This window comes from Mus musculus, chromosome 4, assembly GCF_000001635.26.
Source record: "Mus musculus strain C57BL/6J chromosome 4, GRCm38.p6 C57BL/6J".
Lineage (NCBI taxonomy): Eukaryota > Metazoa > Chordata > Mammalia > Rodentia > Muridae > Mus > Mus musculus.
In genome coordinates this window covers 109308337-109326298 of record NC_000070.6, presented here as the reverse complement: position 1 = coordinate 109326298, position 17962 = coordinate 109308337, and the positions used below count along the sequence as shown (strand labels likewise).

The following is a 17962-nucleotide window of genomic DNA, read 5'->3' as shown; positions in this document are numbered from 1 at the left end:
GTGACACATGATAAAAGCATGCTAAGCAACTGTTTGCACTGTCAACTTTGCTGCATAAAAAAAAAAAACACTTTAATTTCAAAATACATCATGTAAATAAAAACTGTACTGCTAAAATGCAACAACAAAGACAGCATAAAATAGAGCTCTAACCTTGAGAGAGAGGAGAGTTAAGAAACTGACAGTACAAGAAAGGCGAAAGCAGAGGGCTGCAGAATGGAAAAAACTCCAAACTAGAAAAAACACAGAGAGGAGGAGAGCGACGTTCGAGAAGGATTAGTTGAAGCTACAGAAATGCAGTACCTCTTTTTTTTTTTTTTTTTAAATAAATCAGATTGTAAGAAGAAAAGAGATTATTTGAAAGTAAGTACAAATTTTATTTTATTTTATTTTATTTGGTTAATAGATAAGACAACGGTTATATAATACCAAGACCAACAGTTATAAAGTATTTCCATAAATCTGGAACCAAGAGACAAGGTATCCTCTATTGAGTAGACTTCTGAGAAATCTACTAAATTATAAACTGGGTAACAGAAACAATCTCAAGTGTCTACTAGCAAACAGATTTCAAAGAATAGAAAAAAATTGACAAAGTTCTGTTCTCTGGGAGACTAGAGTTGATAAGCATTTCAGTCATTATAAATTAAGAACACAGAGGAGAAACTTCATAAGTGCAGGCTACAATGTTGCACAGCTGAGCAACAGGAACAGAGCAGAACGTATAAGTGAAAATACGGACCCTTCATCTTTCTGTGACGACTTCCTTTCAGCCTCTCCACAACCTAAAGAACCCATGTCATACATCAAGAGGCTGCAAAAGTTCACAAAGTGACCCATCTGAAAACTCAAAAGTACAAATTCTTTTTATATATCCAATTCTCGGGACTTGGAAGTAGTGAATTCTATTTAGTTTTACATGGGAATAAAATCCAATTTTGACTTTTGCTAGGTTAAAATGAAATTTTTAACTGTTATTAATGAAAAATCAAAACATTTTATTAATATTTGAGAGAGAATACTTAATAGCACAATTTGATAGTTCCTGTTATATACGACCTTGAAAAATCGCTATAGAAATACTTATATACTGGTGAGAAGAGGATTAAAGATACAAAGTTTGGGTGGAATGCTTTATTTTGTTTGGTTTTTTTTTTTTTTTTTGGAGATGCAGCTTCCTTGTGCTGCCCAGGATAGCCTTGAACTTCTGGATTCAAGAATTCTTTAGTGTCAGCCTTCCCAGGAGCTAAGACTACAGGTTCAAACAACACTTGGTTATTTAATTTTGAAAGCAACTAAACCCATCATATATAAGTCCTTTGAAAGGTCTATTATAAACCAGGATATTGTAAATGTGCTATATTAAAAAGGGGGTCTAGATAAGAAAGAAAAAATTGAAAGGGAATTGTGAATAAAATGAATATGTTCTGAAAATTCCCACTGCTAATCAGAAACCCAACTAACTTCCAGCTGTTTAGATATGAAATTCAGCTGTGTACTTAAGAATGAAGAGTCATCCTTTGGCAAAAGCCACATACAGATGTATCCTCAACATACAGTTTTTCCTGAAGGCTATTTTGATGTAAAATTGATACTAATCAATTACTATCTCCTAGATTTTGTTTCCAAATTTGTACTGTCTTCTGTAAAAGCGAATCATCAAGTAAAATTTAACAATTTAATTCCTACAGCTACCATTTCAACTCTATTCATAAAAGTTGACTAGGCAAGGCACATGCCTATGATCTTCCAGAAGTGAAAGCAGGAAGGGGCACAAGTTCAAGGGAATTTTCAGTTAAATAGTGTTCAATGTAAGTCTGGGCTATCTTGAGACCCTGTTTCAAAATTTTCTTTAGAAATCTCTTCAATTTAATACAGTAAAGTGCAGCTGTCATGAATAATGAATAGAGAAGTTGACAAGCTACCGCTCAAGGATGTACAGAGAAGGTCTATGTGCATGTTCACAGACACACACTAACTACCAACTCTGAGTGCTCTGTCCCTCCAACTCTGTGACCCAACACGGAACTTGTCCTTTTCTAGGGCATGCAGGTCTTCTTTGATGTTATCTTACCTTTTGTAAACTGGATCTGTCTGATGGTGGAATCATCTCAGGAGTGAGACTATGAGGAGGGTCAATGCCTTTTATTAACTTCTGATTGATTAAGTGAAAAGCCAAGGCAAACTGGTCTTTTGAAAGCTTCCCACAGCCCTTTGTGTCACATAGTGACCTATACAAATAAACAAAACAGTACAATAGTGTTAGTTATCAACCCCAAAACTCCAGAAGAAAAATATGACTGTAACTTTTTAAAAACAATCAGCTGAATTGCAAAAGACAAATGACAGCTTGTTCAAAAATACACATAAATGTTATAGAGGTGGACTAATTAAGATGCTAAAAAGATCACCAAGGGTCAGGAAACATCATGGAAGAGAGAGTAGGAAAAAAAATGTATGAACAGGAAGCTGGAGAGGGGTGCTGTGAAACGCTGTCTTCTGGATGTGAATGGCTATTGCAATCACAAGCTCAGCAGTCCTGGTGACCTGTACAAGCCACGCCCATCAACACTGTGGCATGAACAAGAAAGGGGCACATGAGGCCCTTGATTGAGACAGTTCATGGCTGTAGGGGAAAGGAAGTCATATTTCTTCAGTGAAGTAGTCACTGCTAAATTGCATATGATCCAGTAAATAATCCTATACCCATGTACATGCAAGCAACTCTAATTAAGCTCAAGAGAATAGAAAACAAATAAAAACATAAAAGTTAAAAAAGATAGGTTGTAAGGAAGAGCTCCATAGAATGCAAAGGTGATAAGGAGGGTAATGGAGTGTGCGAATGATCAAAATAAATTATATACATGTATAAAATAATGAATTTTTAAAGAGCACCAGAAGACAGATGTATAGTGAGTGTCACATATGGACATATTCAATTCTATAAACACATATACAGCCATTCTGAATCTATGAAATTTTTCCTTACATGCCTCTGCACTTATCCAATACAAAAAAATTAAAAACCCATGACAGAGTTAAAACTAGAGACACAAGTTTTATACCCTCTTTCATGATTCATTGTTTTTACCTGCACTCTGTCTTTCCTCATCACTCTTTCCTGTTCTCCTCACTACATGTGATACTTACTTACTATACCCAAATTTGCATCTACTTGCACATGTACACCTATATGGTACAGGCAAGGAAACACAAAGAATACACAGTTTTCTTTCTGAGATTACGTAACCTCAATATTATACATCTATTTTCCTACAAAAATATTTGTACTCTTGTTTACTGCTGCTCTATTCTCTACAGAATAAAATGGAACCAACAGACCTCTATCAACAGATAAATGAATAGCAAAAATCTGTATATATAAAAAATGGAATACTATTCGACTTTAAAGAAAAATGAAATATGTGTGTGTGTGTGTGTGTGTGTGTGTGTGTGCGCGCGCGCGCAGAGGGAGAGAAGTAGGAAGGGAGGGAGGAAGGCACAGAGAGACAGATAGACAGACTGACTGACTGACTGAGACTCATTTATTTCAGGCTGGTCTTAAAGTCACTGTACAGTTGGATAGGGCCTGATCATCAGATCTTTCAGCACCTTGGGTCCTGGGATTGCAGGTGTATGCCACCAGATCCAATTTATATAATGCAAGGGATCAAACCCAGGCTCTCCTGCATGGGACCTTACCAACTGAGCTATATCCCCAGGCCTAAAGATACTACTGACTAAAGTGTTAGAATTACAGCCATCTGGATTCTCTAGAGAACTCTCAGAGTTGGGGCTGGTGTAAACTGAGGCGCCACTTTAACAAGTCACTGACACCTCCAGATCCCTAAAGCTTCAGGCAAACAAACCATGCCTGAGGTCTGGAGGGTTGTTTGGGTTTTTTGTTTTGTTTTCACTTTTGAATTTTTGTTTATTACACATAATTCTTTAAATTTGAATTTCCTCTATAAAAATGAAACAAATAATAACTTATTCACAAAAGTAGTAAAAAACTAGAATTGACAGACAACCACACATATACACGTTTTTGGTTTTTTTTAATTTATTAAAATAAAGTCTTACCAAATGTGGGCTAGCAAGGCAGAAGGTAAACCTGTTTTCAGGAAGGTTTCACGGACCTCCAGTCCAGACACATATCCATCCATATCCTTATCAGTTTTCAGAAAAATTTCATCATATTTAGCTTTTTCTGCAGGGGATACAACCCACTAGAGTGGGGAGAGAAAGATTCTGTCAAAATTAATCCAACCTTGAAAAGAGTACACATTTGATACTCTTTTAACACATAACCGTATCTATCAGCAATCTGAACCAATCCACCCAAATCACCTTGATGGCGGCACACTGCCCCCCACGTCACAACCAAACAGGAGAAAGGGAAGGCAACAAATTTAAAGTCAGTTAAGACTTACAGATGCCAGGCTAACATTTTTCTTTTAAGTAACCAAAGAAGTCAAGCACAATTAAACCATTTCCATACTATCAGCAGTAACTGGGAAAACCTGTATAAACAATATCCAGATAATCCCCAAGTTTCATTTTCTACAGTTCCATGCAGCATTCTTGCCCAGAGCTAAAACATGCACGTGCTGTCATTAGTTGTCTTTACACAACCTGACAAGAGATAGATCAGAGGAAGTAAGAATCAATCAGAATTAATAACCTGATCTGAAGAATCAAGAGTTAACTACAGATTAAAAACAATTATCACGACAGGGCAAGCATGCATGTTAGCACACAGTATCTTCCATTTCCATCTTAAATCTCTGATAGATGAAGGCAAAGCCAGTTAAACATCCACAGGACCTAAGGAGCACCTGCCTCCTCTGGGCATGATGTCATATGGGTTTAACTAGAAGAGTGCAGCATCTTTGACTGCACCTGCTATCTTTATCAATCATATTCATGCACTTTTGTTAGAGCAAAATCCTTGAACACCGATAGATTTCTACCTGTCTTAACGGTGCTTTGGTAGGTGAAATGCCTACAGGTGGTAAGGAGTGGTAAGATTCCTTGGCTGCTGAAGAGGGGATCACCCACTTGGAGCCTGATATACTGACCGTTTTTCTCTTAGAAGGTGGCACCAAGGCTGGAGGCAAGGACATTGGCACAGGTTCTTTCTCCAGTGCACAGTATACCAAAAACATGGCCTTAAAGATAAACAAAACGAAATCAAATATTATTTTAAAATTAGTACAAAATTCATTCACTGAGTTAAGCCCTGCTCAACCACAAATCATTTTTAATATATACACATATACATGTGTGTGTGTAAATATATATATGTGTGTGTGTGTGTGTGTATGTATATATGTGTGTACATATGTGTATATACACACACACATACATACATACACACATATGTGTGTTTCTTTATTGTTTTTATTTTTTAGAAACAGGGTTTCTTTGTGTAGGCCTGGCTGTCCTGGAACTTGCTCTGTACACCAAGATGGCCTCAAACTCAGAGATCTGCCTACTTCTGCCTCCAGAGTACAGAGATTAAAGTTGTGAGCCACCATGGCCTCATCTTAAATCTTCTTAAAGAAAAGTTGAAAGAAAACAGGAGAAAAAGAGGAAGAATGAAAAGGAAAGAGGAAGAAAATAAACTCAAAGCTAAATAATTCTCAGGAAGGAATATTCAGTAGCAAAAATTTAAGAGGCACACCCTTCAATTGAAGTTCTTGTAATAGCAAAGAATATAAGAATTTGAGTAGAAAATGCTGTCTATAAAGAAATCTCCTAGTATATAAAATGCTCCTAGAAATTAACAGATCATAAATTTAAGTCCAATAGGAAGATGAACAAAAAATATGAACTAATTTATGCCCCCGACCCAAATGAACATCACAAATAGCTCATCGTTTAACATATAAAAGCCATACTCAATTTTACCCCTAAACTAAAACTACAGGTTAAAATTATAGTGGGTTTACATTTTGCCTAAGTGGCAAGAATCCCAACTTTCATAATGTACTTGGGAGGTGAACTCTCAAAAAAGAGGCACTGTCAGACACTGCTACTGAGCACCAAAGGGTAATAAGTACCACTATGGCAGGATTATTTGTAGCAGAGGGCAACTGGGCAAGACACAAGATAACTTTGCCTTAAACCACCCTTAGTTCTCAAGTGCTGGGGCTACATGGGTGAGCCACAGCCTCACCTAACATTACAAGCATGGAGATGGTGCATCAGAAGCACTCACAGAAGAGGCGTTACTCTAGCTGTTATCGGTTTCTGCTGTTACTATCTATCCACTTTCACTGCTATCTACCATTGGTACCTTTTTGTAATTTGTGCATTCTAGTGTCTTAGGCCTTTTTCTTTGCCTTCTCATTTACCTAAACCTCTACATGTGTTGAAGACACTGTAATAAGCCTAAGTTTTATGCTACTTCTTGGAAAGTTTTTCTTTCCTCAAATTGTCTCCCAAGTAAATATAAATTATACATATTAATAAACATTTTTCTTTTGAGAACATGTCTTTCATTACATGAATCTCAGCCAAGAAATTAAAAAGACTATAGAGGGAAAACTATTGTTTTCTCCTATATAAAACTCAAATCAGTAATATCCTTTTGAAGGACCAACTGATCACCAAATTGCAAATACACTCTTCCCTTTGGCTAAATGATTTCACATCTAGAAATCAATACTTACATTTATTTTCCATATGAAATGCTGCCTGAAAAAAGATTATTAACCATAACAATTGGCTGCAATAGCACCTGTCCATCAATAAAAGACTAACACTAAAGTGATGATATACCTATATAATAAAAAACTATGAAACAATCGTTTTTAAAAAATAATGAAGCTAGGTTGGGAAAGCATACTTCTTTAATCCCAGTACTTGAGAGGCAGATGCAGGAGGATTTCTGAGTTCAAGGACAACCCCGGTCTACAGAGTGAGTTTTAGGACAGCCAGGGCTACACAGAGAAATCCTGTCTCAAAAACAAAACAAAACAGACAAACAAACAAATCATAGGAAAGCATTATGGTATTGTCTTCACGAATACGAAATTTTCAATATTTACCAAATTACATACTTAAATTGGAAGCAATCCATTGTATTCAGTCTCAAAAAACAATATACCAGAAAAAAAAAATCACAATGTATTCTATGAGAAAATAAGTCCAAGAATCTAAAGCACAATGATAACATAAAAAAATACAGTGTTGAACACATACCTCCAGTATATGTGTGCGTGCATGTGTGTTTGTGTGGTGTTATCTTCTGTGGTAAAGAGCAAATAATTATTCAAAATTTTTGTACATTTGAACAAGGAAAATTCAAGGATAAACCAGAAAGTAAGAAAAGTAGCTGGCCAGAGAAGACTACAACAGTTGCAGGCAGAGATGGATCCTTTTTTCACTATCTTCTTGTTTAATTTTGAATGATTAGAATGTATTACCTACCTTAAAATATTTTAAATATCTAAAGTGTGTATGTATATGTGTACATATATTTTAAAAGCTTACTGTCTGTAGAATATTTACTGTAAAACACTGTAACTTCTCCACGTTAAAGATACCTTTCATACTCTCAGAGGATGAAGTTTTATGGCTTTTAAAAAAAGAAAACTTGCAAACTTTATATGCCCCAGTACAGGGGAACGCCAGGGCCAAAAAGAGGGAGTGGGTGGGTAGGGGATTGGGGGGGTGGGTATGGGGGACCTTTGGGATAGCATTGAAAATGTAAACGAGGAAAATACCTAATTAAAAAAAAAAAGAAAAAAGAAAACTAGAGCTGGTGAGATGGCTCAGCGGTTAAGAGCATCGACTGCTCTTGCTAAGGTCCTGAGTTCAAGTCCTAGCAACCACATGTTGGCTCACAACCATCTGTAATGAGATCTGACGCCCTCTTCTGGAGTGTCTGAAGATAGCTACAGTGTACTTACATATAATAAATAAATAAATAAATTTAAAAACTATATAATAAAAGAAAAATAGACAATATCTTTAACCTCAAGAAGGATTTCCGTTGCAACTGAGAGTGGGTGCATTATTTCTTGATTTTTTTTTCCCACTGAAAATTATAATTCTCTCAAAGGAAATTTGCATTGGGCATCTATCTTAACTCCTAAATTTGAGTTTTATAGAATTTTCAAATCAGTACTTACTGAGTACTCAATACAACTGTGACCCACAATTTATATGATGGCTAATATTTTATAAATGAAGAAACGGCAGCTCAGGGATGCTAACTTGACTAATACAATATTTTAAAGATGCCATAGGCTACTGTATAGACTACACCATTGGTGTTACATGCCTATAACCCCATTACTCAGGACCAGGCAGCAGAGAACTGAGTTTGAGCCCAGCCTAGGTTATATGAGAGTCTGTCTCAAAAAAGAACTTTTTAAATATCTATGTATCTATATAGACACTAAAATGTTTATATAATATTATATATAAATGTATATGATACAAACCAAGAACTCCTTAGCTACAATATTAACAATAGCATCTGTGTGATAATTTTGACTATCACTCTTTCCTTTATAATTGGAACAGCTAAATCTGACCTGTGGACCCAGACTTTAGTGCACATCAGAATTTCCTGGAATTCTGGGATCAGTAAAGCTGGCACTGAGTCAGAGAATCTGCATTTCTAACAAGTTCTCTGGGGCTGTGTATCCAGGGATAGCCAAACCAATCCTTTACCACAAACTGGCCAAACAGTTAAGAACTCCATGTCAGTTTGAAAACACATGAACCCTATGTCTTCAAAAACTTGAAGCTTCAGAAAGAAACAATCTACTTCAGAGTATCTGTAGTACTAGGCTGGTACTTTGCTAACAGAGTGACTAGCACACATATCAAGGTCAGCATTCTTGCTGCAGATGAAGTCATTTCCTGGAAAAGTGGACACTGAACAAAACAAAAAAGCAATGCTTGCCATCTGCTGCCAATAGACAACACTTTTTTTTTCCTGAAAGTTGAAAAAGTTACCAATTTCATGTTTCTTAAAAATAGTTTCCCTGACAAAACTAAAGCCAAAATTTTGTTCACCAAAATCCTAAAGATGAACAGAATAATTTTAATACTGCTGGACTATGATCTTGTTCTCTTACTATACTGTACTCTATCCTATACAGACTGCAACTAAAGCAACAGCAACCAGATCAAATAATGTACATCCCCCTCCCAACCCATGTGCCCTGTGTGTCTCTGTGTGTGTGTGGAGAGAAACAACAGTTTTCAAGCTGGTATATACTATGTGAGTACAGAAATACATAAAGACACTAAACTAAAAAGCTTTAGGATATCTTTATTTAAAATAAAACTAGGCTGGGCAGTGATGGTAACAGATTTTAATCCCAGCACTTGGGAGGCAGAGATAGGTGATACTCTTGAGTTCAAGGCCAGCCTGGTGTACAGGATAAATTCCAGGACAGCTAAAGATACACAGAGAAACTTTCTCTCAAAAAAAAAAAAAAAAAAAAAATCCCCAATGGAGGAGGTAGAGAAAGGACCCAAGGAGCTGAAGGGGTTTACAACCACATAGGAGGAATAACAATATGAACCAACCAGTACCCCCCAGAGCTCCCAGGGATTAAACCACCAACCAAAGAGTATGCATGGAGGGACTCAAGGCTCTATCCAAGTATGTAGCAGAGGATAGCCTTGTGAGACATCAATGAGAGGAGAGGCCCTTGGTCTTGTGAAGGCTCTATGCCCCAGTGTAGGGGAATGCCAGGACAGAGAAGCGGGAGTGGGTGGGTTAGGGAGCAGGGGGAGGGGTATGGGATGGGGGGGGTTCAGAGGAGAAATGGGGAAAGGGATTAAAATTTGAAATGTAAATAAAGAAAAATCTAATAAAAAATTAAAAATAATAAAATTAAAAGAATTAAGTAAGTAAGTAAATAAATCATCACAAACAAAGCTAAAGTTACACAGGGTGTCAGAGAAGGAAAGGACTTAGTTTGGGATTAATACCAACTACTGACTTTCTTTAAGTGGTTTTTCTCTTTGTGTTTTAAGCAATATTAACTTTCAGTGGACATCAGATCAATATAAGGATTTTTAAATATCCATCATTTTATTGCACATTAACTGAGTATCTTTCCTATGCACCTACAGTGAGGGAAAAAAAAATGATGGCAAAACATACACATTCTCTTACCCATTAAATATATGCACTCAACCAAATAAATTCTAAAGACATTAGTAACTACGATCTGATGGGCATAGTCTAAGGATAAATTAAAATGGGAACTATTTCCCAAGACAGATGACACACACTGTAATTTAAGCATGTAGGCAGATCGTAAACTCGAGCCCTGTTTTAATAAGCTGTCAGGAGGTGTGGGTGTGAGAAGGCTGTCATATGATAGTATTTTACACTTTAAGAACATCTAGTTACTTACAACTGCAAACTCATCTCTGTCCAGCTTTCCATCGTGGTCAATATCACTCAACTCCCAAACCTTAAAAAAGGAAAGTGAGAACAATTAATGCTCTTTACTTTATGTATTCTTTAGGGACAGGAAGAGAAAGCATACTAATGGAATATGAGAGTGTCTGAGGTTAAGTATCTTAAAAGGAATCTGGACTTTGTCTTAATTGCAATGGGAAGTTACTAGGAGGTTAGTTTAAAGCAAGAAAATTGGAATCTCACACAGACCATACAGTAGAGAAACGGTTGGAAACAATACTAGAAAAGAGCTTTTAAAAACCAGTCTTGACAGATGTGGTGCTGCATGCCTTTAGTCCCAGTATTCAGTAGGCAGATGTAGGTGGATCTGAGTTCAAGGCCAGCCTGGTCTACAAAGAGTTCCCAGGCAGCCTGGGCTACACCAAGAAATGGTCTCAAAACAACAAACCAAACTCTGTATTTATTAAGCACCTAATGGCCCAGGGGTAGTATCACAAGTATTTCTGGCAATGTGATGGCAGTCATCACCATTCTACCATAGCACCTAGCATTCTGAGTTGTAACAAGCACTGTATTAAGCACACACACACTATCACATTCAGTCCTTGGTACCCTATCAACTGAAATGTACGCCCATGGCAAAGACTTGAAAACCAACATACAGTTTTTCTAAGGACTTTCCCCAAGTTACTTAACTAAGAAGGAAAGAGCTGGATTGGACCCTCTGTGGCAGTTTATGCAAGGAATTACACAAAGAGCTGGGTATTTAAAGAAAGTGGTTATGGTTTAAAACATAAGGAAGAAAGGAGAGAAATTATATTGAAAACAAAACAAAAGTGACAAGCAATCGGGAGAAACCCAGATAAAATCAGTGATCAGGAACTTATTTTAGCATTTCTCAAAAGCCTGAATACAACAAAAGAGAAGGCAAATAATTACCACATGCACACTTGAGTTTTTGGTAAAAATCAAAAACTTCTTAATAAATTCAAATACTTTCCTCACATCTAAGTCTTAAAAGCATTTAGGACCAAGGCTTGACACTATTACTGAGGCTATGGAGCGCTCACAAAAAGGGACCTATCACCACTGCCCTCCGAAAGACCCAACAAGCAGTTGAAAGAGTCAGATGCAGATATTTGCACCCAACCAATGGGCAGAAGCAGCTGACCCCTGTTGTTGAATTAGGGAAGGCTGAAAGAATCTGAGGAGAAGGGTGATCCTGTAGGAGAACCAGCAGTCTCAATTAATCTGGACCCCTGACATGGCTCAAACACTGGAGCACCAAAAAGACAGCATACACCAGCTGATATGAGGCCCCCAACACACATACACTAGAGGACGTCTGGGTCTGTGTTCATTCAGAGACGATGCACCTAACCCTCAAGAGACTGGAGGCCCCAAGGAGTTTAGAGGTCAGGTGGGGTGGGGGTGGTGGAGACATCCACAAGGAGACAGTTGGGTGGGATTAATTAAAAAAAGAAAGAAAAAGAAATAAAACTCAAGCCTTCAATCCTAACACTTGTAAAGCAGCAGCAGGTGGATCTCTGTGAGTTTGAGGCTAGCCTGGTCTACATATTGAGTTTCAGAACAGCCTGGGATATCCTTTCCTCACATCTAAGTTTAACAGAAATGCTTTGTGTTTTTTCCACTTAGCAAGATGTTGGCTGTGGGCTTGTTGTGTATTGCCTTCATTATGTTGTGAAAACTCCCATGTATCCCTAGATTCCTTGGAACTTTTATCATGTAGAGAAATAAATTTTGTTAAAGGCCTTTTCTGCATCTAAGGAGATAATCACAGTTTCTTTTCTAAAACAGCTGTAAGACATGGAACTTTCCCTCATACCATATGTTCCTAGGCCCATCGGAGTCCGCTGCTCCTCTTGAAGCTACTGGAGCATGTAGAACTCTCTTACCCTGCTTCAGGATACCCATGCCTTCACGTTTCAGCCCAAACAAACAAAGGGGTGCCAAACTGAACAAACTGAGCTAATTCTATCCCCAGGACTCACATGGTAGGAGTGAGCCAAGTCCTTCAAATTGTCCCCTAATTTTCATAATGGCATACTGTGTCTCACACACACACATTAACTAATTAAGATGCAATTTTAAAAAGACAGAGGAGAAATAAAGGAGGCCAGGATTTAAGTCTTAGTGAGATCAAAGAATTAAAGGTCCACATACATCTAGAGGGGGAAAAAAAAAAAACGAAAAGTCTAGTCAGAGAACAAAATCTGTGATTTCATATTCCTTAAAACAAAATCCTATAGTACACAGCCTAAGGTAGAAAACATAAAATACATATGGTCTGGGCTTGGAGAGATGACAGTTACAAGCATCCGCACTCTTCCAGAGGACTTGAATTAATTCTCTGTACCCACAGTGTGGTTCACAGCTTCCTGTAACCCAAATCCAAGGGATCCCATACTTGGCCTGTACTCATCTGTACACACACCATACACACACACACACACAATTAAAAATGAAAAATAAAGATGGCCCTTAGAATTTTTCAAAAACTGGATCATTCACATACACATGGAAAGATATAAATATGCTTAATGGACTTTACAGATGTAACTAAATCTAACCACTCATATTTTATTGGGAATAATTAAAACCAGAACTACAATGACAATAAATTACATGTTACAAATACAAAAATTCTATACTGATACAACTTTAATAAGATCTGTATATATTACATTAGTGCTCCTGGTAAATATAAAATTAGAATATATAATAACTGCATCTAGTACAATACTGTAATCCTTGCACTTATGAGGCTCAGGCAAGAGGTTCATGAGTTCTAAGCCAGCCTGAGCTATACATTAAGAATGTTTCCAAACAAACAAACAAACAAACAAACTACATTTGAAGTTTGCTATCTTACTCTTCCAAGGATTTCCACAGGTAACTTAGAGTTGAGCAACACTGGTTTCACTTTATCACCAGACAAAAATCCATCCACTGGGCTTAAACTGTCAAAAATTGCATCATATTTGGCTTTATCTTCAGACTACAATATGAAAAAAAAGATGACAAGTTAAATAATCATGAAAAGGATTTAACTGCACATATAAGTATCAAATCCTCAAATAACAGATTATAAGGTAACATTTTTTAAAAAAACATTCTCATCAAAATATATTAAATAATTTCAAAGTGTCTCTACTAAAGACTAGTTGAAACACTATATTTCCTTTTTCTGCTGTTGAGTTAGAATCAAAGCAAGAGATGGGATGCTTTGAAGATCACCTAGTCCCTCAAACAGACCTACAGCAACAAAGTAACAAATCACAAGTGATACTCTATCTTTCAGTTCCTTGAAAGAAAATGGTTTTTTAAATGTCACAAAATCTCTAAGAGCTAAGGCATTCCTCAAGTTTTTTAATTTCAGTATTTTCTGAATTTCCTATACTATCTGAACATGCATATGTAAGTCCAGTGCAGAACAATGTATTTTGAGGGCAGGGAGAAAGGTGTTTATAAGTAGGAAGCAAAGGAGATGCAAGAAACTTCCTTACCTTTACAGCCCACGGGAGCTCAGCAACTGAGGGCCCACTGGTTAGCAACGGACTGCTGGAGTCATGCTAGGAAATAAAGGAACAATGAACTGTTGAAGTCCTCATGCTAATAATCAATGAAGAAAATGTAGTTTTTGTATTTAAATATATTTGTATAAAATGCTGGATACCAACACTGTTTTACTTTAATTAGACCTTCATCTACTGTCCACTGAAATAAAAACATTTTCATTTTGCCAAATTACTTCACAGTGGAACAACACTTAAAACACATAGCTATAGAATTTCTCCTACAACTAAGAGTAAGATAATAGGCATCTATTCTGAATGTTAACAAAAATACTTACAACCTTTCCCTCAGTATTACCGGGGGAAAAGCAGACTAAAAACCAAGCTCATTTAGCACTTGTAAGTTCCTTGTCATGATACCTAACGGCAGCACCCTCAAGTTTTTATTTTTACATTGCTGAAGACAGGTAAATACATGTGAAAAATCCCTATAATTATATCTAGGCAACAAATACCTAAGGCACCCTTGTAAGTCATATCTAAACAGAGAAATACATATTCTCAAAACTGGTTAGTATTTTTACCTTATTAGTTTATTTTATGTGTATAGTTATTTTGCCTACATTTATGTTTGTGTACCACATGTATGGCTGGTGCCCATGTACCGGAAAAGTATGTTGAATCCCCAATAACTGAAGTTACAGACAGTTGTAAGCCACCTTGTGCATGCTAAAAATCAAACCTGAGTCCTCTGAAGAGAAGCCAGTGTTCTTTACTACTAAGCCATCTCTCTAGCCCCCTGAAGTTAAAAGCCTTAATAATTCTAAAATACTAAGTTTAAAAAAAGAGGGGTCAGAGATACCTCAGTGATAAAACACTTGTCCAGTAGGTATAAGGCCCTGGGTTTAGCTCCAGCAGCACCAAAATTAAATTTAAAATTAAAACGAAATCCATTAAAATTCTGAGAAAGTTTGGAGTAGAGTTTGAAGTAGAGATAACTGTATCATATATAATTTCCCAAACAAAGATAATCAAAACATTGTAAAAATCAGCACACAAATAAAAAGATCAATAATTAAGAACAGAAAAATCCATAAAAACATCAACATGCATATGCAAATTTAGGTCATCCCTGATGTGGCATTTGAAATTGGTATGAAAAAGATTAATTATTCAATACATTTTATTAACCCTATTCAGTAGTTATGTTCAGTAGTTATCATAAAAGATACCTCCATCAGGAATAACAAATATAGAAAAAGAAACAATCAGTTTTAGCTTGACAATTTGTTTACATAAAACAATTTTGTTAGCCGGGTGATGGTGGTGCACGCCTTTAATCCCAGCACTTGGGAGGCAGAGGCAGGGGGATTTCTGGGTTCGAGGACAACCTGGTCTACAAAGTGAGTTCCAGGATAGCTAGGGCTATACAGAAAAACCCTGTCTTGAAAAAAACAAAACAAAAAACAAAAAAAAAAAAAAAATTTTTTGTTATATAGGGGTAAATAATATAGCCCAATAAAAGACAAATGACAAATTGGAAGAGTATATTTGCAAATGAAGAGTTAACTTCCTAACTTTTAAAGAACCTCTAGAATTCAGGAAGAAAATTAGACATTTCCATAAGTGGAATATAAGCCATTCAGTATCTTAGGAACTAATCAGCCAGGTGGTGGTAGTGGTGGTGACTTGGATCCCAACACTGGGGAGGCAGAGGCAGACAGATCTCTGAATTCAAGGCCACTCTAATCTATAGAGTGAGTTCCAAGACAGCCAGGACACAGAAAAATTCTGTCTCAGAAAAAAGAAAAAAGAAGAAAAAAGAAAAAGAAAGAAAAATTAATCACTCTCACCCATAAGCTAAAAAGACAAATATTTTCATACTTCACATACCATTGGCCACCAAGCTGACAAGGATCTCTAAGTCTGCTAACAGTGTGCAAGCATAAGCACAAGGAAACTGACATGCTGACCAACTGCTGATAAAAGTAAGATCCTACATGCAAAACCTCTTTTTCTTATGTGCCCCAGGCATGCAACAGCATTGGCCATCAAGCCAAGCATCAAGCCAGGATGAACAAAGTACTGCCATCTGCTCTGCCCTGACTGATGTAAGAGCACCAACAAATGTCTCTTTGCCCACTGCCAGGAGATACATGCAAAAACTTTTAAGACAATCACTCTTGAGAGTTTATTTTTACATTTTCTACATAAGGAAATTATATAAACAAAATTACTATTCAGTATAGCACTTTTCCTTAAAAAATTATCTTTATGCCTATTAGCTGGAATTTATATAAATCATAGTAGATATAAACAAAAAAATACTATTCAAATACTATACAAAGTTCATGTTAACATGCAAGTATCTCTAAAAAATGTTTGTTTTAAAGGGTACAGAATCAACTACATAAAATGCTACTATTAGAAAATTAAGAAATGTGCATTTATGGTTTTGTATGCACATATAACTGGAAGACATAGAAAACTAGTAACAGCCATAATTACTAAGAAATGAAACCAGGTAGCTAAGTGATAGGGATTAAGGTGGAAAAATTAAAATGTTACTTATTTCAACTCATGTGATATAATTTTTTTAAGGTTTTATTTATTTAATGTACATGAGTACATTGTAGCTATCTTCAGACACACCAGAAGGGGGCATCCAATCCCATTACAGATGGTTGTGAGTCACCATGTGGTTGCTGGGAATTGAACTCAGGACCTCTGGAAGAGCAGTCAGTGCTCTTAACCATTGAGCCATCTCTCCAGCCCATGTGGTAAATTTTTTTATGAACGTAGTATGTGTTCATGTATGTTTCTGTGTGGAGGCCAGAGATTGACGTCAGATGCTGTCTTTATTCACTTTCCACTTTATTTCTTGGGCAGGGTCTCTCATGTGACTCAGAGCTCACTGAGTCCACTACTTTAGCTAACCAGAGTGCCCTGGGGAATCCAGTCTCATCTGAATTCTGGGATTATAAGCAGATCACTATGCCTATCCAGCTTTTATGTTGGTTCTAGTGATCTGAACGCCAGCCCTCATGTTTACAAAGGCAAGCACTCTATCCAATGAGCCATCTCCCCAGCCTTGATCTTTATAATTAAATAAATTTTACATATATAAAATAATTTCTTACAAATCTTGGTGGAGGAACAGCCAGACTTAGGCTACTCAGTGAAACTTCCAGTCCATTCTGAGCACATGCCACAAGCCGTAAAGCAACAAAGAATTCCTGACAAAGAAAAGCATAAATGTTAGGAGCTTTTTTTCCCAATCTACCTTCTTATAAGCCTACTTTATTATTTGAAAATATAAAATACAAAATAATTCACAATTATTCCACAGTATTATGTAGCAGCAAATATAACAGTATATTCGTTTCAAAAACATTTGCTTTAAAATTGAGGAAAATAGACACAAAAAATTTTTATTATCTATTACCATTACTAGAAAAAGTAACATAGATAAAAATGTTTAAATATACTATGGTACATGAAAAGTGGAAACTGTACAGAATATTCATACTTTAAAGAATATTCAATTTCACTAAAAAGTGTTGTCTATTAACTGAGACTCATTTGAGTGGGGAAGCCTAAAATGAAATAAACTAATTGTTATCAAATGTCAACTCTGGAGTGGGAGATGTAATTTTGAAATTGAATCAGGAGTCCAAGAGCTAATCACTGCTATTCCAAAAGAACTACAGAAAGCAATTGGACAGTATCTAAGATAATTTTAACTGCTTGACTTAAAAATACTTACAAATCTTCACCAAAAGTCATTATACTTTAAGTCTCAACTCAAGTTTATTAAGTAAAGAAATGTAAAGAAACTGAATTTGTTTTCAGTCATTCTGAGTGTTTTATTCCAGTAATATTTTTTCCAGTTTTTCAACATCCTAAGCCTGTTGCTGATTCAATGTTTCATTATTTGTAGCCAAGCCCATTCTCACCTATTCCCTTCTTACCTACTCCTAACCCTTTCTGGCCTTGCAAGCCATCTGTTTTACTCAATATTTGC

The 17962-nt window shown here is 36.4% G+C and overlaps 1 protein-coding gene and 1 pseudogene across 6 annotated transcripts in view; both read right to left on the bottom strand.

The window, feature by feature from the left end:
- The window catches only part of Eps15 (epidermal growth factor receptor pathway substrate 15), a 107643-nt gene that overhangs the window by 61519 nt on the left and 28162 nt on the right, over positions 1 to 17962 (bottom strand). For 2 of the 6 annotated variants that reach the window (XM_017319956.2, NM_007943.3), the window contains exons 5-11: positions 17079 to 17174; positions 13930 to 13995; positions 13296 to 13421; positions 10395 to 10454; positions 5082 to 5171; positions 4084 to 4229; positions 2075 to 2231 (exon numbers count right to left, since the gene is read on the bottom strand). In XM_017319956.2, coding sequence (XP_017175445.1) covers positions 2075 to 2231; positions 4084 to 4229; positions 5082 to 5171; positions 10395 to 10454; positions 13296 to 13421; positions 13930 to 13995; positions 17079 to 17174 — 741 coding nt within the window. Of the gene's footprint in view, positions 1 to 2074; positions 2232 to 4083; positions 4230 to 4973; positions 5172 to 10394; positions 10455 to 13295; positions 13422 to 13929; positions 13996 to 17078; positions 17175 to 17962 lie in introns of all 6 variants that reach the window. The other 4 variants (XM_006502738.2, XM_006502740.3, XM_030253192.1 and 1 more) reach the window with 3 other exon arrangements.
- Gm52753 lies at positions 15957 to 16092 on the bottom strand (annotated as a pseudogene).